Source organism: Cucumis melo, chromosome 10 (assembly GCF_025177605.1).
Source record: "Cucumis melo cultivar AY chromosome 10, USDA_Cmelo_AY_1.0, whole genome shotgun sequence".
Taxonomy (NCBI): domain Eukaryota; kingdom Viridiplantae; phylum Streptophyta; class Magnoliopsida; order Cucurbitales; family Cucurbitaceae; genus Cucumis; species Cucumis melo.
In genome coordinates, this window is record NC_066866.1 from 3,052,975 (window position 1) to 3,080,655 (window position 27,681).

Below are 27,681 nucleotides of genomic sequence, written 5' to 3' on the forward strand. Positions count from 1 at the left end.
ATATAGTAGTGATAGTTGCATAAATTTTGTGGACTATTTTGTTTATATATATCTTATAGCTAGAGCACAAAATTGAGGAGGATTTAAGTATTCGAACCATGGGGTTGTGTGTATGTGAGGGCTTGAGGGTGAAGGAAGATACATGGAAAAAGCAAAAATTTTGAAGATGCTTTTGAAAAAACCAAACAAATAACAAAACTTAGAAAGAACATTACATAAATAAATATTGTAACTTTTTCTATGTAATTTGTGTATTCTTCCAAATGCCTTCCAGCTCAATCCTTACCCAATTATTTTTCTATTTTTTTTTTTTTAAAATTTTTTGTACGATACTAATTTACTTCACAAACCCATCGGCTCTCACACTCCATTATTATTCTATTCCAAATGTTATATCATCTTCCATTTTCTAATATATATAATCGTGTAGTATAACACTTCCATTTTTTTCTCTGATGTATCATTTAGTCCTATAAATTAACAACTAATCTGTGAATCCAAAATTTTATTTATAGAGGTAAGAGGTGAATGTTTGAATTACATACAAATATTATTAATAGATTCGAAATTTAAAGATTTATATGTTAACACGTTCAATTTTAGTTGTTAGTCGAAGGTACATCATTCTTTTTAATAGATTCGTCCTTAGCCTTAGCTTACTTTGAATTTCTTTTTAATAAGAATGAGATATCGAACTTTTAAATAGCATAAAAACTAAGAAGGGAGAAAGTACAAATCAATAATTGTCAATTAACGAAGCTTCTTTTACACTTACAATTAGATACAACTAGATACGTATATTAACATCAATATTCCTTAAGTACCGTATAGTACATAAAATTTTCTCTTGTTTCTTTTTATTAAATGGGGGGTTTTTTGATGACAATATTTGAATTAATAACTAATTGACTTCAGCCAACCATTTGTCTTACCAACCCTCTTACTTGAATATGGTTGAACCTAATCTATATTTAACCAAATAAAGAGATATACCCCTTTGACTTGTGTTTATTTATTTTTATATACATACATAGTATTGGATCATGTAATACCTTAAATTAGGAAAAGCTAAGATACATACTCAAAAGAAAAAAAAAAAAACAGTGTTACTTAGATCATACCGTAATTTAATCATATTTCTCCTTAATGAGTGCATGCAAATAATATACTTCACGTATTGTATTGCCTTCATTATATGATAGTAGAAATATACCATATTGTTGAAGAATATATAATTTCGTACTATTTTAATTATTATTTTAGTCTCTATCATACTTTAAGTTTTGGTTCATTTTTTATATAATACTTTTAGATTAAAATGTTCATTTTAGTTCTTCGCTTTTGATTTTGGAACATTTTAATTCGTTCTTGTATGTACCTTTTGAAAAGTGATCATTTAGTATGATCTTAGATTAGAACCAAAACGTACATTTTAAAATGTATTAATTTTAAAAGGCAAGGGATAGTAATGGTATTGAAATTAAAGGTAATAATAATAATAATAATAGATGTGAGAAATGATAGGTAGACTTGAAAGAGAAGCTATTTAGGTATGTGAGAGTTAAGTGGTAAGGCATTTGATTCTTTTCGAAGCTTTTTGAGTAAATAAGACTGTGAGATCCATAGGGAATGGATCATAAACATTATGCCATATGCTCTCTCTTTTCTTTGAGGTGTTATTCTAATGTAAGCTGTCTCCCCCTTACCTTCTTCCCCCATTCTCATATTTATTTTTAATTATTACATCTAATGATTCTCCATTCCATTCATTAATCACAACGAGTAACCATAAATATACCTACAACAATAATATTTCTTTTTAAACAACGGTAAAATGTATATAAGTTTATCAACACGAGACAAACTTTAGAAGATAATTGTTCTAAATTTTGTTTGCAAATAATTCATTTCCTAATATTTTAAGTTTGATCTTTATATTTGTAACTATCTTGTAAGGTTGTGATTTATTTTAACCTATGATAATTAATATTATTATTATTTAACTAAACCTTTGGTATTGTTTATTTGATTTTATTGTTGAGATGACTGAATTAAAACATAACTATGATTAATTATCGGCATAAATGCAAAAAGCTAAGGCCGTAATTTGTGTATCTTAGTGCTAATTATGTTCGTAGCACTGTCTAATTATATATATATATATATATATACATACTTGAATAAAATAGGTAGGTGAAACAGAGAAAATGCTTTTAGAATTTTCAATATATTTACGTATGTTTATAGTGCATATGTATATACTATTTTCTTCTTCTTCTTTTTTTTTTTTTTTAAAAAAGAAAATCCAGACAAAAGCATGAGAATTTTAAGCCTAAATTCTAGAGTTTTATTTTTAAAAATAGTTTTTCTTTTTTTAATAATTTTTTTTTGACCAATCCAAAATCTAAGAATAATCTACTTTTGTTTTTTCTTTCAATAATTGAAGGACTTGTTCTTCTAATACTTCTAAACCTTTACAAAGTTTCATTTGACTTGTAATTTTCAAAACGAAAATCCTTCACTGTCTCATTACCAAATTAAATACTTTTCTTCTCTTTTTCTTCTCACACAAGCATCAAATCATTATTTAATCTAATGTGTGTGTGTGTGTGTGTATATATACACACCATGTAAATTATTAAACTAAATACATAATAAAATAAAATTGAACAAAAAAAAAAAAACATGGCAAATCAAGGTTTGAGAAAAGTGCAACAGAATCCATCAACCCTATAAAGAAAAAAAGAAAGCTCCCTAATGAAACATGCAATCCCCTACCAAAACAAACTAACAAAATAATAATAACATCTCCTTCTTTCTTTCCCTTCTTCCAAACCCCATACTTCTTCCCTTCATTGCTTTGACATCCATCCTCGTTATCCTTCCCGTTTTGATCCAATCCTAAAAGTAACCACGAGTCACTCTCGATATATACGTCTGGAGAGTAGATCATATATATATATATACACACAATTAAGTCTATATATTTATGAAAAGTGTAGATAGCTGTTGCTACTTTTCTTACTTGAAGGTCTTGCTTGGTGCTGTGGTCGTGGGGCTGTTTGTATGGCTTTTAATCCTCGGGTCATCGCCGCCACCGGGGAGAACGAGAAGCTGGCGGGCGGCGGCTGAGTCTGAGGTCGAGGGAAGACATGTCATGAAGGAAGCTGAGGATCAATTGGCCAATGACAATAACCATCCAAAGTTGTTGGATCCTAACTTTATGAGCAAAGTTAGAGTTCCTAAAGGACCAGACCCCATTCATAACAGGTATATTATTTAAATACACTTTGCATTTAAGATTATTAAATTTATCAGGTATTATTATTATCAAAATCATGCGAGAAAAATCATTTTACGAAAAAAATACATTTTTTCTCTCTCAAGTTCATATTTTGTCTTCTAAGTTTCAAAGTATTTGATATTTAGTTCTTAATTTTTTTAAGCTTTGTTCAATTTAATTAATCCATAAATTTTAAGGATTTTTTCCAGAATAATAAAGAAGATATTAGCAATTTACACTTTAGGCCAAAAGAATAAAAAACTCATTACACTTATTTAAATATATATAAAAATAATATCAATTTAATCTATAATTGCAAAATTTCCATTTTTTAAATTCAATTTTTAATTGACTACTTGGTGTCTGTGTGTGTGTATGTGTGTATATATATATATATATATATATATATATATATATATATCAAAGCTATACCTTTTTTTTTTTTTTTTTTTTTTTTAACTTTTTCAAACTTATTTAACAATATATAGCTCAAATAAAAAATCATCAAATTCAACCATGTTACGTTTGGAATTTTGTATTGAAAGATCACAATCTAGAGCATAGTGTTTTAGTAGATAAAAGGTACTAATTACTATTTCAAAACATTATTGGTAGGTTCTAAAGAATTTGTATGTTGAATTTATTTGTGTTAGTGTAAAAGAAATATTTATTTTGGGAGTGATATATTTTGTTGTTGAATATATATATATATGTGTGTGTGTGTGTGTGTACTTGAATTGGCAGGAGAATTGGGGTGAAAGGAGGGCCTCCAAGGGGAGCTTAGGCTTTGTACACACAAAGGCATAGATTCCTTCCTCCACTTTTTCTTAACACACCACTTTAAATATTAAGGATTATTATGAACATTTTTTTTTCTTCTTTTTTTTTTTGGGTAATTTCAATAAGAAAAAAAAATATGGCTCTGAATAAATCTGGATTGTATATAATTGATTCACACTCACTTTGTAGCTTTCTACATAGAACATTAATTCTTCCTAATTTTGTCTTGGGTTAGTTGTATAAATGGTATTTAAACAAAATATATATATATATATATATATATATATATATATATATATATATATATAACACAAGAATAAAATAATTGTATGAATAACAGACTAAAAAAGCATATGCTTAATCATTACTTTGTATATTTTCTTTTTATTATTATTTTCTCACGTAGAAAACTATCACCGATAGCTGCTATCAACGATAGTTTTCTATTACTCATCATTACGAGTGGTTCTTTTCTATTTTTTCAAATTGAAAGCCATCGATGATAGAAATTAAAAAGTAATGTAAGTTTCCATCATCGATAGATGACACGAGTGAAGTTTTCAATTTGAAAAATATTCTATTATTGTTATCATTGATAATAACTATTAGTCATAGCTTCTATCAATAATAGCCACCGAAAGGCATACACCACATTCTAGTTAATATTTACTATTTTTACAAATATTTTCTTCTGTTGTGTTATATTTTTAGTTTTTTTAAATTGTGCTATATACATGATTTTCCAAAAAAAAAACTAATAATTTGGAGATAAGCAAATGGGCTTGTGTATAGAGCTATGTTGGTCCGAATTATAATGGGCCCAAATCCCAAGCTCGGCCCAATTACAAATCTTATTGGACTCAACAACCATACAATTCATTCCATTGCAGTAACATTCAGTCTTGAGTTTTCCACTTTATTTCAACTTTCATTGGAAAATGGAAATACTTTGACGAATCCTTTTTATATATATATATATATATATATATATATAAAAGATACATAACTTCTAATTGGTCTACTACTGTAAACGATTAAGCTTTTTGTCAAAATGTATTGGATTCCTTTTCCTGAAGTTTTAAATTTTTTATAAAATATAAATAAGAAAGTTATTTCAGGGAGATCAAAATACTATTTACATCAACGTTTTAATAACTTCGACATTAACATACGAGGTGAATCAAATTTTTGATTATAGTATAAAAAAATCTATAAAATATAGTTATAACCAAGAATGTAATATGAATACTAAACATTTTAATTTGTTTACAAAAGATTAAAATTTCATAATTATTTAATTTCCTTTTAATATTTTTTTCATATATAGTTTTTTTCCAAAGTAAGCATTATTGAGGTTGATATTTTACCCATATTTCCATCCATTTTTCATAAAGTTAAGACTCTTACCGCATCAATGTCATACATATTGAACTTTGATATCGACGTAATTGACTTTTCAAATGAAAAACGAATTTTTCGTCAATGAAATAAATTTCTAGATGAATTGATTCTAACCGAAGGTATACCAATTCAAACCTCAAAAATTGAATTGAATCAATCTTTAGAAAATAGACGGTATCTTTTGACTTTATTAATTTAATCACTATTTCTTATTGACTATCTTTTTTTAAAAAAAGATGGTGGCTAGTTTAGTTACTTACCTACCATGCCCATTGCCCAAATCATTGCACGTTGAAATATATATATATATATAGATGAAGAAATATAAAGTATAAAAAGAATTGCATGTTTAATTTATGGAGCAGTTGCAAAGTCAGAAAAAAATGTGAGGAATATTTGTTTTTTCAAACAATCATTAACTTTATGGTTGATATCATATAACTGAATATCTAAAATAAATTAAATCGTTACTATTTTGATTATAATTTGAAGAGAGAAAAAAAAGAATGAAAATGGGTGAGATGAAATGAAATGGCATTTCATTTGCATTTTGATTAATTTGAGACCAATCAATCCGTTCCCCTCAATTCCCTCGTCATCCTCTTATTCACATAAATACAATTTTGGTAACTTATTTCCAAATTTTGGCGAAGAACGGAGGAGAGAGGGGGAGGGGAGGGGGAGAGAGATAGAGATAGAGATAGAGAGAGAGGCAAGAATGAATCACGGGTTCAGATTTTATGTTTATTTCTTTGTTTTATGTTATGGGGATTGAGAAATTTGGAATTTTGGGGATTAATTTTGATGTTTATTAGTCAATTTGATGCGTAAATGAGCTCAAATTCGTTCGTTATCTGATAAATGGGGAGATCGTTGAGTTCGTGAATGTGATTCTTCCTAGACGATCTCTAATCTTTGCTTGTGGATCTGAGAAGGATTTGAAATCATGCCGTCTCACGCGGATCTGGACCATCAGATCGAGCATCTGATGGAGTGCAAGCCGTTGCCGGAAGCGGAGGTGAAAATACTTTGCGATCAGGCGAGAGCGATTCTGGTCGAGGAGTGGAACGTGCAACCGGTTAAGTGTCCGGTGACGGTTTGTGGTGATATTCATGGCCAATTTTACGATCTCATTGAACTGTTTCGGATAGGAGGCCGTACTCCCGATACTAATTACCTTTTCATGGGCGATTACGTCGGTGAGTTTTTAGCTTTTTTTTCTTCTTTGTTTTCCTTTTATCCTGCCTATATATATAAACACACACATATATTTGAGAATAATTTGATTCTTTCGTTTAACGCCACTGTTTGTTCTCTGGTCTTTTGTTGTGTTTGAAAATTCTCAACTTCTAAAAGTGATTCATTATTCGGGTTGTCGTCAACCCGAATAGCCGCATCCTTCAAGGGGCTGATGTATTGTAATTTGTAATACAATTTTTCTGGATTAATCTGACTATGATTTCTAATAGGCCTTAGCTGTACTTCTTTGCATTTCAAAGCAATTTATCTATAGATAGATCATTTAGAATCACAACCAGATGACTCGGGTATGGCAAAAGACTGTTTAAGTTGAAAGCTGAAAACAGTACATTGGGATGTGCTGGTCAACTTTTATCAGATGGCTCTTTTGGGGATGGATGTGCCTAATTTTTGGATAGCCTCTATTCTATCTGAGAGCTACGGGTGATAATGCAACATGGGTTGGTAAACGTTGATGCTTGGTTGATTCTTAGGGAGTCTTCTCATTTCGTCATTGTATTGCGTTAAAGTTATAGTTCATAAAAAAACTAGGAGTTATATAGATGGGTTGCTTTTGAACTTAGCTGTAAATTAAGAAGTAGGAGGCTTCTAGGATTTACATCCTCTGGGAGAAAATAGATGAAAGCAGCTACTTGTCATGATAGAAATTTACAGGATTGAAGAAATTTGTTGTTGTTTGCCCATGACCCTTACAGAAGGTAAAGAGTAGGTTTTGTATAGCTTTTAAAAAATAGAAAAAGGAAAGGAAATAGTTCTTCAACTGAATTACATGGGAAGGAAACATGGATCGATACTCCAGTTTTGTATAGAGATAGTGCAACGAGCATTGCCCCTCCAGAAGTCATTTACTCCTTGATTACCCTCTGGTAGTTGCTAGGAGGAGAGGGGGAAGAGAAGGAAATAAACCCGGTGCAAAAGATGGTTTGGATAATCGGTTCCTTCATCCTTGTTTCCGTATTTTGTAAAAGTATGTAATGCTTTGTTATAAGCTATGGAGTTTTGAGTCTATTACTCTAGCATTTTCTCACATTGTGAACTAATGCAGATCGTGGTTACTACTCGGTCGAGACAGTTACTCTTCTAGTGGCTCTAAAAGTTCGTTACAGAGACAGAATTACCATCTTGAGGGGTAATCACGAGAGCCGACAAATAACTCAAGTGTAAGATGTGATGACTTCCTTCATTTCTAATCAAAACTCTGTCTTTTGTATGTGTAAAGGGTTTTTATTCGTAGATCATTTTTCTCATTCAGGTATGGATTTTATGATGAATGCCTGAGAAAATATGGAAATGCAAATGTCTGGAAACACTTCACCGATCTTTTCGATTACCTCCCTCTTACAGCTCTAGTTGAGAGTCAGGTTCAGTTCTACACAACATAAACTGTGCATTGTAATTTGATACCATATAGCTTAACCTATCTAATATACAACTGTTACTATGTGTAGGTTTTCTGTTTACATGGAGGACTTTCTCCATCTTTGGATACCTTGGATAACATTCGCTCATTGGACCGTATACAAGAGGTTTGCAAGTTTTTATTTGGTTTGTTGATTGACCACTCCACTAATTATTGCTACAAAGATTTTCCATTTTCGGTTTATCTCAGTGTACCGTATTTCTCATAGCTGTTGTTTCTTTATATGTCAAATCAGGTCCCCCATGAGGGGCCGATGTGTGATCTCTTATGGTCTGATCCAGACGACCGGTGTGGATGGGGAATATCTCCACGTGGGGCTGGGTATACGTTTGGTCAGGATATAGCTGCTCAGTTCAATCATACAAATGGGCTCTCTCTTATATCCAGAGCTCATCAACTTGTCATGGAAGGATACAACTGGTGTCAGGTTAAATTGTTTAGCTGATTGCAAATGGTCTACCCCACTTGTTGTTTTTACTTGTATTGCATGTTCTTATGTTTTTCAATCTGACTCATTTTTGTAGGATAAGAATGTGGTGACTGTCTTTAGTGCACCAAATTATTGTTATCGATGTGGAAATATGGCTGCAATTCTGGAAATTGGGGAGAATATGGATCAAAATTTTCTACAATTTGACCCAGCTCCTCGGCAAATTGAACCTGATACCACACGGAAGACTCCTGATTATTTTTTGTGATTACTATATGGGTTGTGTCATTGTAAGTTCGTCATTGTAGATTTTTACTCTGAAAAAGCCTTCTATTGTCATGGGTGAGAACCAGATTATCTTAAATGTCATTCTTTTGGTTGTAGTTTTAGTTGTGTTTTGTTGCTTCTTTAACGTGTAGAAGAAACTCTAGTAAAGTGGCATAGTCCCCATTTCCTTGTAAATCTTAAAGAAGCAATAGCTTGATATTATTGTGTTTGTGTTATACATATATATTCTTTGAAGTGAAGCTGATTTTGCCAATGGACCAATACTATTCTATGCGAGTAGTTTTCCGATTTTGATAACCAAAAGAAAGCAATGAAATTTCAAACAGTCAAATTCTATGTGAGTAACATTTGTTTCTAAATAAATGAAATAAATAGAACAGGGAGACTGGGAGATAAGTATATATGCAACCATCCGATGCCTAGCTGTTGATTCGTCTATAACTTCAATGTGTAGTATTTGTTTGATAGTACATTTACGTCCCTGAACAATTGTAACAAAAAAGACTCCGGAGCGAACTAAAACCTGGAATTTGATTGCACCCTGCCAGAAGCAAAACCAGCCATTGAAATGCTTCGTTTTCTTCTGAAGTAGACAACCGAACCACTTATAAGCAGCAAACATAGCACAATGCCCTGTCCAGAATATTACAGCAAATGAAAACAGACCTAAATAATTGGTTTTTCTTTTAGAAATTCTAATTTTTAGGAAAGTAAGATGAGTACAAGTTCATCACAATGATTAACAGCAGAAACTGTAGGACTCAAAGTTTTTTTCCCTTTGAGGTAGATAAAAGTAAATATAGAATAATAATTGGCATGCTATGCTGTACCAAGATAAATAAGAGTTTCCTATCCTACATACTTCCTCTTCACATGCTGTGCAAGACTTCAAAGATCTAAACAGCAATAGCACAATGGTCATTTTAAACATGAACTGATCTCTCTGCAAAGAAAGTCAGTCCCAAATCATTCTTCGAATTTTTTTTTTAAATATTGTCTTCCTAGCAAAGTTATTCCAAACTGTTCCTCATATATTTATACTATTAAGATTTAATTAACAATATAATGATTTTAAAAATAGTGCACTGCAAAGAGAAATAACTACTTTTCCATATAGCTTTACAAAATAAAAGATGTTTAAAAAATAGTTTTGATTTTGAAAATATGCCCCAACAAATTCTTTAGCTAGCAGGAAATAGCTAAGATTTACTAACAACAAAGTAGTAACAAATAGAATCCCTTTAGTACCACAAATCTCACTAGACATAATTTTAACTATCAACCTAAACAACAAAGCTGCTTAAGAAAATCCACTAGATTACACTGATTAGCCCTCAAAATTCAGTTCAGTAAAAGATGAACATTTCTCAAAAATGCCTCTACTCTCTCCTAAGATAAATAGGGTTCTCATGGCAGTAAGAATGACATAAAAAAGCCAGACCACAATTACAATGAGAATAAAAACAGTAGATCCCTAATAGAATGACTGCATTGCTATTTAGTTGAACACATTTGGTATCAATCAATCATGTAAAATAAAGCCATATAAAAGAAATGTGAGAAGAGATTGTGTAACATGCATACAGAAAAATAGAGCATATAGAAAAATAACCAAAAACCATTTGTTTCAATTAATTAAAACTGTCCAAACTGAGTAGTTAGGATAATGACATACCTCAAAACCAAGCACAGACAACTTTTCTTCATTAACTGATGGTATACAGCTTCTGTAAGTGATGTAAGACTGAGGACCATCAGTCGATGAGACAGAACCATCTCTTAGATTTCTGTGTGCAGTTGATGAAGCATGACTACTGGCATCATCAGGGACAACCTTGTGCTCATAAGATATGTCGAGCATTGAGCGACCATTGTGTGATTTTTTCTCATTGGAAACTTTTGAAGTGTCTTTGATTTCCACACATTTCAGGGGAATACGGTAACCAGTCTCACTGCAGCGATATTTTTCATCATTCTATGAGACAAAAAATAAAAGAAAATGAAAACTTTATACTAAAGAACAAAACAAAAGCTACTATACACAAGCATGAGGATTTCAAAATAGCAAATATGCAAGGTACTATCATTAGCCAATTTTAACATATCAAGAACTTAAAGCCTAGAACTTCGTGATGAAGAACTTGCATTGGCATTATACAGATATTAACTACGAAGTCCACATTGCCTGTCACATAGGGCTATAGCCTACAATTCATGGTCCAAGTTCAAATCCCTTCTCAGTTCTCACCTACAGCTAACCAAAAGGAAAAGCATGATCAGGATAGAGGACCCCCCAAAGCTGGGGAACTTGGGTGTGGATCTTTTGTTAAAACGTCTTTTTTTTTTTTTTTTTCCTTTCCTCCTTTTTCCTTTCCATCAGCTGGCTAAGAGAAATGGATTCATTACAAAGTAAATAAGGTATACCCAGCCTGAACATATTTTTAGAGAAGGTAGAAGCATGAAATTTTGGTTTCAAAAGAAAGCAAGATGTGAAAGCTCTAGTTAGAGATATAATAGAATTATTAGTGGAATATTATTAGTATGATTATTAAAAGGGACAGATTAGTAAATAGCTACTAAGTTTGTTAGAGCGTTAGTTAGAAAGAGAAAGTAAGGTTGGGATGAGGGTGTAAAGAATTTTGTGAGATTTCTTTGAAACTTTTTGAAGAGACTAGCCCTCTCGAAAGTCTAGATTATCTTGTTACTTTCTTATGATATTCAGGATTCTTGAGTCCTTTGAGTTTTCTGTATGTTCTTGAATGTTTCCTTGTTGGGTGGTATTCTAATACAAGAACACAATACAAGGGGCCTATCATTACCCAATCCTAATAGCATATTTTTCCACAACTACTAAATTATCGTCACCATAAATGAAAAGTCTCATCGTAATGCCTCATCCCATAAGCTCACTAAAACATCACCAAATTACAGCAATTGAAAAACATCACTGTTCTATCTCCAATAAGCCAGGTCATGATTTCTACACAATGTATCCTAATAAAAGTCTCATGGCAACTAAACGGGAAAAACAGCACTAATATTAGGTTATCTCAAATAAACATTCTAATGAAATAGAAACCTTTTCTGAGTAGAGGCAGGCAACGCAGGGGCCAGAACGAGAGCATTCAAAGGTCACGTTACTTCCCTGTGGAGTCTCTTTGAAACTCAACAGAGCTCTGCGCCCAAACCCTATCCCGATTTCTTCATCCCCACTAACTCTGTCTCTGACATTCAGAACAAATCCAACAGTTGGCCATGGAATTCCAACAGAAGAAATTGGATCAGATCAATAAAGAATTCGATCTAATAACACAATTATGAATAAGAAAACATAATTAATCAAATTAGAGCTCACGTATTCAGCGATTGGGCGTGAAGTGAAGCAGAGAAGGTGAAGAGAAGGAGAAGAAAAGGAAGAAATGAAAATTTCCAATACATTTTTTTGCTTCCCGACGTTAGCGTCTCTCTCTTTTTCGTTATTTCTCACCAAAATCAAATCTGGGAATTGAATTCGCAAACCGAAGCCTGTAAAGTTTCTATATTCTCCCCTCTTCCCTCCTACTTTCTTTAATTGCATATTTGCCTCTTAAAAAAATACTACGGGAAAGGGGTTTTCAAAAAAACAGATAATCGGACCAATCTGGATTACCCAACCCAAATCACAAGGATTGGATTGGATTAAATTTTATGTTGGATTGGCTGAGTTGAAAAATTGGAGAAAAAAAATTGGGTTGGTTGTCGAGTAGTACAAGTAAGGGGTCGGGTTGACTTGACCCAATCCGATATATATAACATAAAACCTAAAAGTAAATCTTCTTTTGAATGAACATCGTAGACTTGAAATTAGTATGTACAATATATATGTCACTTTACATTTTAAACGATAATTTGTTCACCTTACATATTGAAAATCAATATCGAAATTTGCCTAAATTATGGAGAGATGAAAGAAAAAAAACAACCCACCAACCCAACCCGGATTGTTTACATTGGGTTAACCCTCGCATATTGAACCAATAGGGTTCTTTTTTTTTTTTTCCAACTTGAATACTTTGAATTAATGTGTTCGAGACAAAAAGCAGCTTATAATGATCTAGTCATTATAATAATTTAGTATTATAATAGTCTGAAGATTATAAAATTTACATTTGGGGTGCAAACTATATTATTATAATCTATATTCTATACTCAAAATGCACATTTTTCTTCTAGTTTTATTAATTCTTGTTAATCATGATATTCATTTAATAAATTTAGCTTCAAATTTGATTTTTCACTTCAGAGAGAATTTAAAAACCTAAGGGTGCATTTGGGGGAAGAGTTGATTTAGGGAAGGGTTAGTGTTAAGATAAAATTAGTGTTAAGTTAAACCTAGTTTTATCATAACCCTTGTTTGGGGGAAGGGTTTAAAAAGGTAGTTTTATGATAATATGTGTTTGGGAGAAGGGTTAGGTGGGTAGGTTTATGTGGATTTTGTGATAAATTTTATTTGGGGAAATTGTTAAATGGGTTGGGTTAATTAATTTTTTATGTGGTATAATATTTTTAAATTAAATTGTAAATATCATAAAAAAAATTATTGCATACTTTTTTACGAAACCCTCGAATCCGTCTGATTCTCCTATTTTATTTGTTGTATGTGTAATGTTATTAAATTAATACATACAGTTGCACAAATTAAAATAAATTTGTGAACATATTGTGAGAAATTTATTACAATTAATTTTTTAGAAAGATAAAAAAATTATTCAATATTTCTAATCGGCGATAGCGAAGTCATTCAATTTTAAATCTATATAAATAGCCGTTATAACGCTTTTGGAAAATTGTGACTATTTTCCTTAATTTAAAATAAACATTACCAAGGAGGAAAATAAGTTCTTGACAATAGAAAATGCATAAATAGTCAACATCATACAGAAAAAACGTAAGGAAATAATAAGCAACCCAGGTCAGTAGAAACATAAACTATCTATGTCTCGTAGGAGGACTCTACAGAATCCCTCCCTCTCATCCTCAGGCATGAGTACGAAACCCCGAAGGTCGTCCATACGAGACAAAAGATGCCCTTTGGCACTTGTAGTCCATTTTCTCCTGAAATCGCATCACGTAGGATCCGCGAGTCTGCTGCGGATCCTTCCCAACCGGCGAGGACATAAACGAAATCCCCTTTCGTGTCACAGACCCCCAGAACGTTTGTGGCAATTTCCCCCTTACGCATTCTGAATGTAGGCCGATCTCCTGCGGGGACGTTGACCTTTATGTACGTCCCGTCTAACGCGCCAATGCAGTTCTGCAGGTTGAAACAAACACGTTGAATTAAGTGCGATGTACGTAAAGGTCAATTATAGTCAACTTCTATGATGCCCACCTCGAAACACTTCCAACGTTGATCATTGCAGTTACTTGTTATCGGAACAGGTCTCTTTATCAACTCCTCGTACAGTCGAAGAACAGCCAACAATACGATGTTGAAATGTCGAGATACTGTCTCACCGGACCGTACAAATTCCCGTTCGATGACGCGGTTCTTCACGTCATGAGCGAGGACGTGCAAGAACATTGCTACCATTTCCTCAACATCGACAATTTCAATTGAAGAAAGACCAGCCACATTTCTAAGTAAATGGCATAGAATTGCGAATGTTCGCCTATCCATCCGCGTGCTTTGCCGACACACAAGATCTGACTCGTGTATCATGCGAAAGTAAGCAAGCTCCCTAATTCTATGGCGTGTATCGGGCGGTGTATGTGGGAGACGCTTATTGTTGTTCATTAATAGCTCCAACGTTAGTAAAATCTGACGTTGGGCCAACGTGAATGCAGTTAGGACTCCAATAAGTGTTTGTTCATCCATTACAATGTGAAAAGATATGTAAACTTAGTAATATCCGTATTTAGTAAAACCATAAACATAGAACAAAAAAAAAATAGATTATGAGTGATGAGAACATTGAAAATTATACATAAATTTAAATAAGTTGCAAATGGAAGTTTATCCTATTTTCCTAATATTTTTCAACTCAATTTCTTTTAACTAATTTTCCTTTGTGTTTTTTTTCTTAAAACACCCCTAATTTTTAAGACTATTTTTTTGAAAACCGAACAATAGTTTGGAATTTGTAATTTGGAATTTTGACTTATAATTTTATTTTATTTTCAACAAATTTTACAATGTATTTTAGTTCTAAAATAAGTATTTTAAAAATAGAAATAAAATTGGTTGAAAATAAAAAAAAGAATTTAAACAAAACATAGAAAATGTTAAAAGATAAGAAAAATATAAGAAAAAAGAAAAATAAAGTTTATGAAGAAGTTTATGAAGAAGTTTGAAGAAGTATTTATTGAAGAAGTTTGAAAAGTTTCTTTTTTTAAAAAACCGAAGAAAATTTATCATGGAAAGAAATTTATTTTTTTTCTCCTTTTTTTTTTTGAGAAATTGATATCATTTTGATTTAATAATATATAATTGAGTGGAGTTCAAAGAAACATATGCAACTAATTAAGTATCAATCCTCTTTTTCTTCCGATATACATTTTTCTTTAAGAAACTTTTTTTAAAAAAATTATTGTTATCTATGGTTGGCTAAAACATTTTAATAAGTTTTTGGGTAAAATATAATTTGTATTTGGATTGCGTGTTGAAAAAAATTAAACCTAATAGAAAAAAAAAATTGTTATTACTATATAGAAAAAAAATTGTTAAAAAACAGAAAATTAATATCAATCCTCTTTCTCATCCGATATACATTTTTCTTTAAGAAACTTTTTTTAAAAAAATTATTTTTATCTATGGTTGGCTAAAACATCTTAATAAGTTTTTGGTTAAAATAAAATTTATATTTGGATTTTGTGTTGAAAAAAATTAAACCTAATAGAAAAAAAATTGTTATTACTATATAGAAAAAAATTAAACCCAATAGAAAAAAATTGTTATTACTATATAGAAAATAAATTGTTAAAAAACAGAAAATTAATAGGATACAATATGTAACAAAATTAAACCGAATGTTCTATATTCATATTATAAACCGAAACAAAATGTTAATTATAAAATTATACAAAACCGAAAAAAAAATAAATAAAAATAAAATACATTATCGAAAGCCTACAAACGGCTATTACAAGAGTACCTCTTCAAATATTTTCCAACTCGTTCGTCGCAACGTCCTACATAAGACAAGAAAATGATTATTATTTGTAGATAACACACAATATAAAACGTATGAAAAAAAAATACATATACATACCTTTTATGACGAAAAATGTTACTCCAAATGAAGATTGAATCGGGAAACCGAAAGAATAAGTTTATTTTTAATTTAGTAGCCTCAGAGTTTTGATTCCATTCAAAATAATGAACGGAATTCCATCATAGTTATAGAAAAAAAAATAAATGACAGAAAGATATACAAAACATATCACAAAAACATAATAGAAAAGGACAGCAACCTAAAAGGGAAATTACAACATACATGCTAACAGTAATGAAAAAGAAGAAGAGAACTTATAAAAAATAAGTTAGAACCACAGAGAGGATACAAAGAGGGACAAGAATGCAGTGAATCAAAGGAGGAAACGTGGTAATATATAGGGGAAAGATGGGGCAAGTTGAGAGGACTTGAAGGGAGGTAAACCAAAATATAAAGACCAAAGTATTGGACTGCAACATATCTATCAATAAAAGACAGGGTATCTCTCTGCTACAACTGACATAAAGCATAGCAAAGTCCAAAGAGTCAAAGGCTATATACTGAAATCTATACCAAAACCATACACTAAAAAGACATGGAAGAGACAACACTGGACAGAAAGGAAGAAGAGACAACACTGGACAGAAACCAAGACCAATTGAAAGTAAATGAACAATGTAACAATACAGAGAGATAAGAATAGAAGGATTGTAATAAATTTTGTAAGCAAATGTGAAGTCAAAACCATACAATAAAAACAGATGGAAGAGACAACACTGGAAGGTTAAAGCAATAAAGACATGGCAACAATACAGAGAGATAAGAATACACTATGAAAATAATAGAACAATCTAACAATACAGAGAGATAAGAATAGAAGAAATATAACAAATTTTTTAAGGAAATAATATGTAACAAAAGAATATAGAGAAGAATAGAAGAATTGTAAAAAAATGTAACAAATTTTTTAAGAAAATAATATGTAACAAAAGAATACAGAGAAGACATACAACAATTGTACAGAGAGCTAAGAATAGAAGAATTGTAAAAAAATACAACAATTGTAACAAAATTGGTAAGAATACAGAGAAGACATAACACAATTCTAACAGAATTGTAACATGGCCAGAGAAATTGAACCAATAACACAGAACACATAGGTGCAAGAATACAGAACACATGGCCGGATATATTTAACCAATAACACAGAACACATAGGTGCAAGAATACAGAACACATGGTCGGATAAATTTAACCAATAACACAGAACGCATAGGTGCAAGAATACAGAACACATAGGTAAAGTAACGACATGGCCGGAATAATACAGAACACAACTACATACATTACAAAAGAATTCAGTTTTACACAAATTCGAACTCATCATCGGCTTTAAAAAAAAAAGTGGATTGAAAACTCCAATACCTCCCTACCAAGCTCCAATGGCAGAGTGAAGTATCTGTCTTATTGACAAGCGAAAGACCGGACAGCATAATCGAACCACGAGCGGCAAGGAGGTTTGAAGGAGCCAAAACCCACGATTCCAAAAAGGAAATCGTGTTCGAAGCCAACGAAATCGTCGGCTTCAACGAACACAGAAGTCCTTTCGGGAGTAGAGAGACGGATGAGAGAGATGTAGAGAGAGATTCGACGTAACGAAATCCGGTTTCATCGCGAAAACGCAACGGCAGAATAGATTAAAGGATGAAGATGAAACCCTAGATTCGTTGAGGGAGAAGACGAAAGAAAACAACTATCTCTCGATTCGTTAAGGGAGATGAAACAAATGGACAAAACGATACAAAAGGAAGGAATGGATTAAAGGATGAAGACGAAAAAAACCAAATCGACCGGACAACACAGAACCAACACAAACCCTAGATTCGTTGCGGGAGAAGACGAAACGAAACATCGATTCGTTGAGGGAGATGACAGAAAGAAGAGAAAAACGAAAAAAATTTCGATGAAGAAGGGTCGAGGAGAAGATTGAAATCGGTTTGGAGGAAATGAAACACGAATTGAGGGGAACGACGAAACCGGATTCTCGAAAACGGGGGAACACGCGTATCGCCGTTGGAAGGGGCAGACGAAAACGTGTTAAGGAAAACCTAAAACTAGGGTTTCCTTAACATTGGGCCCAAACGGGGGTTAGGGTTGGGCAGCCCACAGTCCCAACCCTAACCCCAAACAGGCCCTAAGATCTTTAGAGATCAACTGACTTCCAAAACTTAAGAAACTATAGCTTCAAGAATAAGTTGGAAAGCTCTAGAGACTAATCAACGTAGAGTTCTCCCTACCAAAAATGATATACATGAATAATAGAAAAAAAATTTGTATGAAGATCATACTTTCCTTGAATCTCTTCTTAGACCTTGGCGAAGGGAGGACAAAATTATCCAAAATAAGCTGCAAATAAACAAGCAACAAAACCCTAGAGACCAATGAACATCAAGAAGAAGCTACAAAATCTCCAAAATAAATCAACGTTAAAGAAACAATATAAAAGTATTTGAAACAAACCAACTTTTAAAACATTCTGAAAAGCTCTCGATACAATTTACTCTTCTGAAAAAGAATCAAATCATACTAACAGTTTCCCCAAAAATCTTGTGAAAAGCTTTTATAACTATTTTGTGTTATGAATTGATTTTTTTTCTTAAACTTATTGATTCCTTTTCATTTCATTTCCGTTTTTTTCATAGAGATAGGGAGGTAAAATTAAATGACAACAAACATAAAAATAAAAGAGCAAAAGTATAAATATATGTGAACATTGTATCATATATATATGAAAATTACATAGTGAAATAGAATGGCCAATGTTTCAATTCCATTTACCCTACAAAACATCACAAAAGGGCAAAAGCCTTCATTTTCGACCACACTACAAACATCAATTCAATAAATAAAAAAATTCAATCTTTTCAATTACCATCAACCCACACCCTCCATCAATTTAACAAATTCTTCAAATCAATTCTCCCGTCTTTGTTACAATCAAACTTACGAATCATCTTCTCGCAATTCTCAATCCCTTCTACTTCTTTGAATCTCAAAACACACATCACTCTCTGCAATTCTTCAACGTCGATAAACCCATCGCCATTAACATCAAACACATCAAAAGCTTGTTTTACCTCCGCCGCACTAGCCGCCGTTTGATCGAACATCTCCGCCACTTCTTCCGCTGACCCAAACAGAGGAACAAAGGAGACCCTTCGCTAAAATCAATCCCTAAATTCCCCATAACCCAATTTCTGGATTTACTGATTGATTACTGAAACCAGCTAGTATCATCTTTTCGGGAAAGAAAATGCACGTATTCAACCGAATCCAAAAAAAAAAAAAAAGGAAATTAATTCAAATAATATTAAAATAAGAACAAACCTCCGGAAGGATTCGATGAAGCAAAACGAAGAAGGGAGTAGGAGAGTGAGACGGATGGTTATAACTTTCGTAGAAAGAAAAGACGGGCGAGGGAGAGAACATGGAGAAGGACCCGACGTGGAGTTGAGAGAGGGAAGGATCCTTTGGCGAGAGAGAGAAGACGGTGAATAACCGGCGCAGAGTTAGGAGGGGGTAGGGAGCAGTATCAGCGTGGATGTTAGATAGATTCCTGGCGCTATTCATCAAATCAGCAAGCTTGAGCAAAATATGTTTCATAGAGATGATAGAAGTTGTTCCTACAATTAAAATTAAAAATACTTTGTCGATCACATGCTGCGGGCAAACACAATAGCAGAAAATAAAGATACCATTTCAAATTTAAAATGTAAGGGAAGGTTCATGAATATATGACCGAGACGAAAGAAGAAATTGATAATCAACAAGGCTGCAAAATCAGCTAATGAGAGAGCTGTAAAATGTACAAGTGCCAGATTAAAAAATGCCAAGTTTATACCACTTCATCAGCACCAATCAGACAAGATACAAAACTCAATCAAGAAAGCAATCTAATTATTCTAGGATATTACTATAAAAACTTCACCTTCAAGTTGTTGGCCATTTCCAGCCACCTTTCCTAGTTTCCTCTTGCCTTTTTCAAGTCTGGTAGATATGTCAAGTAGTGTCAATAAGAAGTAGAAGAACGTTATAACCCATTACATTTCATAATCATTCTGCTTTTAATAAATTCTTAAAAATTCTGCTTTTATGAAAAATTTGAAAGACAAATCGGCAAGGTGTTCTTTGAGAAATTTGAAAAAGAGAGAGAAAGAAATGGTCAGAAAGTAAGTATATTGTATACTTTTGAAAAGTAGGAAACTAAAAACAAAATAATTTAAACAAAGGTTAATACAATCAAAGCATCTATGTAGGGTATAGTTTGAAAGCAATCAACGCAAAGAATTTGTTTTTGGAGAGCACTGATTTGAAAGAGAGCTGACCAGGCACTATGATTCTTCATGGACATTCAGCCCTTCGTCTAATTTTTTATGTAATGGAAAAAAGGAGTGTAAATTACTTAAATCAACTTGGGATGTTTATATTTCATGCTTTGCCATATGATTCATCATTCACATGTTAAATAAGGAACCAATAAAACCAAAAGCAATGAAACCCTGCAAGAACTTATACCACAAAAGTTTCAAGGGTATGTTTGGTACCTTCTGGTTTAAGAACATTTTCTTAAAACATTTTTAATAAAAAAATTACATCTTAAATTTTATCAAATGTGAACAAAATAACAAATGTGTACGAGTGGGCTACATTTACATTAAAAAGTTATTCTAATAATTACAACCTTTTGTTTCTTACTACAAAATTTAAAGATTTTCTTTGATCATTTTAAGTCAATTTCAGATAACAATTAAAATTATTAATTTTTTCAAACATGCTTGTAACAAGAGTAGTTCGTTTTGAAAAGCATTTTTTTCATAAACGTATTCCAAAAACAGTAAGATTATATATATATTTGTGAGTGTTCGAGCCAGCCTATGTACACCATGGATTGAACTCATAACCTTTTAGTTAGTCATTGAGACCGTGTCTCCTTTTTATCATTAGATCAACTCATGATAGTTAAGACGGTAAGATTTATAAGACACAACGTACGCCTCCATCCTCGCCTCTTTCATCATCTTGGCCCATATAACTATAGAAAATTATTTACGTACCTTGTGTAAGCCGACGTAAATTTTTGGCTAACTAGAGCAAATGGGAAATAAATGGAATCAACTTACTTCATGTTCGTCATCAGAAGTCAAAGCGGCTGCAAAATCAGTTATACTGTTAAACTCAAGTATTAGAAATGCGCCATGCAAGATTGACTGTTTCATATTTAAGTAAACAGAAGCGGAGCTAAATCTGCTAAGGATTCCAATCTTAGGGCTGGGATAAGAAAAAAAAGACTGGAATTGTATGATAATAAAAGATAAAAAGTATACTAAGCATTTAAAGAGAGCTCTCTCTCTCCAGCGGAAACTAATCTTCAAAATTCTGCCTACCCAAACCCAACTTCATCTTTTCATAAATCTGAACACAAACCAATATATTAAATGATTATAAATATGCCATATTGTCATTGCTACTATTCCTAATAATATTCCCCCTATTTCCCTACTGATACTTGTGCACTTCCATCATAACCCAATATCATAAAATTATTTCAAGTGCATTTATAATATTTTCAAGGCAGGATAACTGCCATGGAGGGTTGGAAAGTTCAAGTAGTTAAACTTTAAGTAAAACAGTAACAAAATAAAGACAGAAAAAGGTAAACCCTGAACTATAGAATTCCTAAGTCTTCCAATAAAACAAGTGAATGATTTGAATTTGAGATTAGTTGAAGACTAGGAGTTTACTAAGTTGTGGTAGTGGCCTAAGTGTCATCGTCGGCGTGTCATTATAAGGGTGTAATGGTTGTTGGAAGAAGGAAAGTTCGAAAAAATTAGCCAAGTGTCAAGAAGGCGGCAAAAGGGGGCTTGAAAAACTCTAAAGTGTGATGCATTTTTTAGGTCGGACTGGGTGGCCGAGGTTGTTTAAATAACCTCGAAGAACATGAAATAGGTGGCCATCAAGAAGTGCTAAGCGCCAAGGGTCTTGCGGCCATGAGGATGTGTTGCTAGGCGTTTAGGAGTGCTAAGAACCTCTAAGGAAAGACTATGCGGCCAAGGGTTGGCAAGCATCGCTAGGCGAGAAGAGTCGTGCTAGGCATTAAGGTGGGTGTCATGTGTCAAGGGCATACTTGTCCAAGGTATTGTTTACCTATGGCCGTATGCCCGAATACCCCTAAATCGCTTTATCTTTATGTCTTGAAAGTAGTTTAGGTTAATTCTTTCGTTTTCGTGTCGCCGAGCCACAGTGTGACATTTCGGCTTTTTCATATGCAAGCCTGCCAAGGCCAAAAATCTCAATATGTACTATAGGGGGTACATGAGTAGTCGCACTCTCGCCGAGCCTTGTCGCACTCTTTGCAAACTAAGCCTTTTCTTTGCAACTGACAGTCTTCAATGCTCATTTTTATGATGTTTTCAACAATTTATTTTCTCTCTCACGTTTTATAAAATCATTTTCTCACGAACGTGAAGAGAGACTACGTCATACAGCGAGTTTGTCCGCGGATTCCGAATTTCGAACGGCTGACTTGTTGATCGAGCTAAACAAGTGTCGCACAATCGTGTTTGAGGAGTTACGATTGTGACAAGTGGTATCAGAGTCAAATCGACTAATTGACGATAAGATCGAAATATGCCGTTTGCGAATCCATCGGATAAGGCCCAGAGAGACTGACTAGTAGAGTTGGAGGAGCAGATGCTCTACCTAGTCGAAGTTCCCGACTCCATCCGCTTTTATGAGTCCCGTCTCGAAGAGATTACTGAGAAAACTGACATGATCGACGCGGTAGCTGGCCGTGTCGAAGGATTACCAATACAAGAGTTGTTGGCAAGAGTCGACACTCTAAAGGGAACTGTTGGAAGAATTGGTAGCCACGAACGTGGGGACAGTTCGACGGGCTTTGTTGCCCATATTGAAGAGCATGTCCAGGAGCTACATAGCTCTCAAAAGACACTGTTGGAGATGATAAACGGTATGTCAGAGGATTTCCGAGCTACCATCGATGTCGTCAGAAATGAAATCGTAGATGTGAATGCGAGATTGAGCCTCACAATTCGAGCAATGGCAAACCAAGCTCCTGCTGGGGGAGCCATTCCGATTAGTAGAGTGAAGATCCCGGAACCAAAGCCCTTCTGTGGGGCAAGAGACGCGAAGGCCCTAGAAAACTATATCTTTGACCTGGAGCAGTACTTCAGGGCCACGAACACGGTTACAGAGGAAGCCAAAGTCATGTTGGCGACGATGCATCTGTCTGAGGATGCCAAGTTATGGTAGAGGTCCCGATTTGTTGACATGCAAGAGGGACGTTGCAAGATAGATACTTGGGACGCTTTGAAGAGAGAACTTCACTCGCAATTCTTCCCTGAAAATGTTGAGATCTTGGCTCGACGGAAGTTACGCAAGCTGAAACACACCGGTAGTATTTAGGAGTATGTGAAACAGTTTGCGGGGCTGATGTTGGATATACGCGATAGTCCGAGAAAGACAAAGTTTTCTGTTTTGTCGAAGGATTGAAGCCGTGGGCAAAGACAAAGCTATATGAACAAAGAGTTCAAGACCTCACATCAGCGTACGCTGCGGCCGAGCGGCTGTTTGATCTGTCTAACGACTCTCAAGATGCGAGACGTCATCCAAGTTCCTCATCTGAGGGAAATAGAAACAACCGCCCAAGTTCCCCCAAAACTACGGGAGAGGACAAGCGCTTTAATGGAGATCGTATGCCCCATCAATCGAATACTGGAAACTCCTGGCGAGGATCAAGTAACCAGAATGTGTCCAATCATCCGCTCAGTTGTTAAGGGACCACACTTGGCCCGGGAATGCCAGAACAAAACTGCTTTCAATGCATTCCAGGCATCTTTAGCCTCATATTCAGACAACCAACTAAGTCAAACCGAGAGGGTAGTAGACCAGACAGAAGAAGTCGATAACCCTCGAATGGGGGCCTTGAAATTTTTGTCCTCTCTCCAGAAGAAGGTGGGGGGAGACGAACACACCAGTGGAAAGGGGTGTAATGTACGTTGACATCTGGATCAACCAGAAGCCAACCAAAAGCACTATGGTTGATTCCGGTGTCACCCACAATTTCATAACAGAAGTAGAAGCTAAGCGTTTGAATCTCCGTTGGGAGAAGGATGCATTCTGTTGCCCTACCTATCATCGGACTAGTGAAACGAACGATGATAAGGTTGGGAGGATGGAGTGGCCTCGTAAACTTTGTAGTAGTAAAAATGGATGACTTTGATGTGGTACTGGGAATGGAGTTCCTACTCGAACATCAAGTAATCCCAATGTCTTTGGCCAAATGCTTGGCTATCACTGGATCTACCCCTCTGTTGTACAGACTGACCTACGCCAGCCAGATGGGTTCAAATAATTTCGACCATCAATAAAGAAGGGACTCTCTCGAGACGAACCAACGTTTATGGTCATCCCACTCAATTCATCAGAGAACCCAGTGGAGACAGTCTCTAAGGAGATTATGTGCGTGTTAGAGAAGTATCGTGATGTGATACCCGATAGTTTACCCAAGTCTTTGCCACCTCGGAGAATGATTGATCATGAGATCGAGTTAGTGTCAGGGGCAAAACCTTATCGTATGGTGCCTCCGGAGTTAGCTGAACTTCGGAAACAGTTAGATCAGTTACTGAATGTAGGGTTTATTAGGCATGCAAAAGCTCCGTATGGGGCCCTAGTTCTGTTCCGGAAGAAGGATGAGAGTTTACGATTGTGCATCGATTATCGTGCCATGAATAAAGCTCACGGTTCGCAACAAGTACCCACTTCCCATAATTACTGACTTGTTTGATCACTTACATGGGGCAAAATATTTTTCAAAGTTGGACTTGCGATCAGGATACTACCAAGTGAGAATTGCAGAGCGAGATGAGCCGAAGACAACCTGTGTCACCCGATATAGTGCGTTTGAATTCCTCGTAATGCCATTTGGTCTCACCAATGCCCCTACAACCTTCTGTACGTTGATGAACCAGGTCTTCCACGAATATCTCGAAAAATTCGTAGTAGTCTACCTGGATGATATAGTGGTATATATTACGACCATGGAGGAATATAGAGACTATTTGCAAAAGGTTTTTCAGAAATTAAAGGAGAATCAACTATATGTCAAAAGAGAAAAATGTTCTTTTACACAAGAGCGGATAAACTTCTTGGGCCATGTGATAGAGTGTGGCCGAATTGGGATGGAAGAAGGGAAGATTGCTGCGATACGCGACTGAGCAGTGCCGAAATCAATCTTGGAGTTACGCTCCTTCCTCGGGTTAGCAAATTACTACCGTCGATTTGTCGAGGGATTCTCCAAACGAGCAAGCCCGCTGATTGAACTACTGAAAAAAGACGTTCACTGGAGTTGGAACCCCGAGTGTCAAGCCGCCTTCGATGGCCTAAAACAAGTCATGATGGAGGGGGCACGTCTAGGGATTGCGAATGTGACCAAACCTTTCGAGGTCGAGACAGATGCGTCTAATTATGCGTTGGGAGGTGTGCTCCTGCAGAATAGGCACCCGATCGCATACGAAAGTCGAAAGCTGAATGCAGCCGAAAGGAGATATACCGTGTCCGAAAAAGTAATGCTTGCAGTAGTACATTGTTTGAGGGCCTAGAGACAATATCTACTAGGTTCGTCATTTGTAGTGAAGACGGACAACAGTGCAACCTGCCACTTCTTTACCCAGCCAAAGCTAACTTCGAAGCAAGCAAGATGGCAGGAATTTCTGGCCGAGTTCGACTTCGAATTTGAACACAAGAAGGGGTTGAGCAACCAAGCTGCTGATGCCCTAAGTCGAAAACAAGAACATGAGCCATATGCCTATTAGCTCACCTCCGGGGGAGTGAGATTGGTGGGTCGGTTAGAGACACCTTCAGAGAGTTCCTACAGAAAGATCATGCCGCTTATAATGTCATGAATTTAGTGAAGGCAGGCAAAACACGACAGTTTTGGGTCGAGGAAGACTTGTTAGTCACAAAGGGCAATCGGCTATATGTTCCTAGAGCAGGGGACTTAAGAAAGAAATTGTTGTATGAGTGTCACGACACTCTATGAGCTAGCCATCCCGGATGGCAGCAGACGTACGCCTTGCTAAAGAAGGGCTACTTTTGGCCGGATATGAGAGATGATGTCATGCAGTACACTAAGACATGTCTCATCTGCCAACAGGATAAAGTAGAGAAAGTGAAGGTTCCTGGACTTCTTGACCCTCTATCGGTTCCAACAAGACCTTGGGAGAGTGTTTCTATGGACTTTATCACCCATCTTCCTAAGGTAGGCGACTTTAAAGCCATCTTAGTCATCATTGATTGTTTTTCAAAGTACGCCACTTTCATTCCCACCACCAAGCAGTGTTCAGTCGAAATGACAGCTCAATTGTTCTTTAAGCATGTTGTTAAGTTGTGGGGAGTCCCGACAAGTATAGTGAGTGACAGGGATGGTAGATTCATTGGCTCCTTCTGGACGGAGTTATTTTCCTTATTGGGGACAAGTCTGAATATATCCTCAAGCTACCACCCCCAGACGGACGGCCAGACAGAGCGATTCAACTGCATGCTCGAGGAATACTTGCGCCATTTTGTAAACGCAAGGCAAAAGAACTGGGTCCAGCTATTGGGCGTAGCCCAATTCTGTTTCAACGCTCAGACAAGTTCATCTACGGGGAGAAGCCCGTTTGAGATTGTTTCTGGGAGGCAATCAGTACTTCCACACCTTGTTGATCATCCTTATGCAGGGAAGAACCCTCAAGCCCTCAATTTCACGAAGGAGTGGAAACAGACAAACGACATCCCCCGAGCCTACTTAGAAAAGGCGTCGAAGCAGATGAAGAAGTGGGCAGATAAGAAGCGACGGCCTCTTGAGTTTCGGGCGGGAGACCAGGTACTCATCAAACTACAACCAGAGCAAATCAGGTTTCGAGGACGCAAAGACTAACGTCTCATTAGGAAGTACGAAGGACCAGTTGAAGTGCTGAAAAAGGTAAGGAATACTTCTTATAGAGTAGCGTTGCCCACATGGATGAAAATCTATCCAGTAATTCATGTGAGTAACCCGAAACCGTACCATCAAGATACTGAAGACCTGCAGCGGAATGTCGTAACTCGCCCAATTATCGATCTTAGTCAGAAGGAAGACAAAGATGTTGAAGAAATTCTGGCTGAGCGAGTAAGAAGGGCAGAAGACCCACACGAAGGATCCACGAGTATCTGGTAAAGTGGAAGAACCTTCCTGTGGAGGAAACCAGTTGGAAACGTGTCGAAGATCTTGAAGCGTGGAAGCAGAAGATAGAAGATTTCAAGCTTCGCCAGTTGACGGGGACGTCAACCGTTTAGGTGGGAGAGAATGTCAAGGGCATACTTGTCCAAGGTATTATTTACCTATGGCTGTATGCCCGAATACCCCTAAATCGTTTTATCTTTATGTCTTGAAAGTAGTTTAGGTTAATTCTTTCGTTTTCGTCTCGCCGAGCAACAGTGTGACATTTCGGCTTTTTCATATGCAAGCCTGCCAATGCCAAAAATCTCAATATGTACTATAGGGGGTACATGAGTAGCACCCCCATCG

General features: G+C 35.1%; 2 protein-coding genes and 2 long non-coding RNA genes across 9 annotated transcripts in view; 2 read left to right on the plus strand and 2 right to left on the minus strand.

Annotated features, from left to right (window-relative positions):
* Positions 1-2,566: 2,566 nt before the first annotated feature.
* LOC107990781 (uncharacterized) lies at positions 2,567-4,388 on the plus strand. The gene is made up of 2 exons (XR_001762568.2): positions 2,567-3,270; positions 4,028-4,388. It is a non-coding gene; the product is annotated as an uncharacterized LOC107990781 (long non-coding RNA).
* Positions 4,389-5,943: 1,555 nt separating this feature from the next.
* LOC103489058 (serine/threonine-protein phosphatase PP2A catalytic subunit-like) lies at positions 5,944-9,101 on the plus strand. The gene is made up of 6 exons (XM_008448059.3): positions 5,944-6,663; positions 7,770-7,884; positions 7,977-8,085; positions 8,173-8,250; positions 8,380-8,571; positions 8,669-9,101. The coding sequence occupies exons 1-6, from the start codon at positions 6,411-6,413 to the stop codon at positions 8,840-8,842; spliced, it is 921 nt and encodes a 306-aa protein (XP_008446281.2). The 5' UTR covers positions 5,944-6,410; the 3' UTR covers positions 8,843-9,101.
* LOC103489059 (uncharacterized) lies at positions 8,379-12,434 on the minus strand. The gene is made up of 4 exons (XM_008448060.3): positions 12,218-12,434; positions 11,942-12,086; positions 10,538-10,837; positions 8,379-9,495 (listed from the first exon to the last, which is right to left on the minus strand). The coding sequence occupies exons 1-4, from the start codon at positions 12,298-12,300 to the stop codon at positions 9,379-9,381; spliced, it is 645 nt and encodes a 214-aa protein (XP_008446282.2). The 5' UTR covers positions 12,301-12,434; the 3' UTR covers positions 8,379-9,378.
* Positions 12,435-18,818: 6,384 nt separating this feature from the next.
* LOC103489057 (uncharacterized) overlaps positions 18,819-27,681 on the minus strand; it is a 32,802-nt gene continuing 23,939 nt past the window's right edge. For 2 of the 6 annotated variants that reach the window (XR_007824406.1, XR_007824405.1), the window contains exons 5-6: positions 20,044-21,264; positions 18,819-19,738 (exon numbers count right to left, since the gene is read on the minus strand). This is a non-coding gene — a long non-coding RNA (uncharacterized LOC103489057). Of the gene's footprint in view, positions 19,739-20,043; positions 21,282-27,681 lie in introns of all 6 variants that reach the window. The other 4 variants (XR_007824409.1, XR_007824408.1, XR_007824407.1 and 1 more) reach the window with 4 other exon arrangements.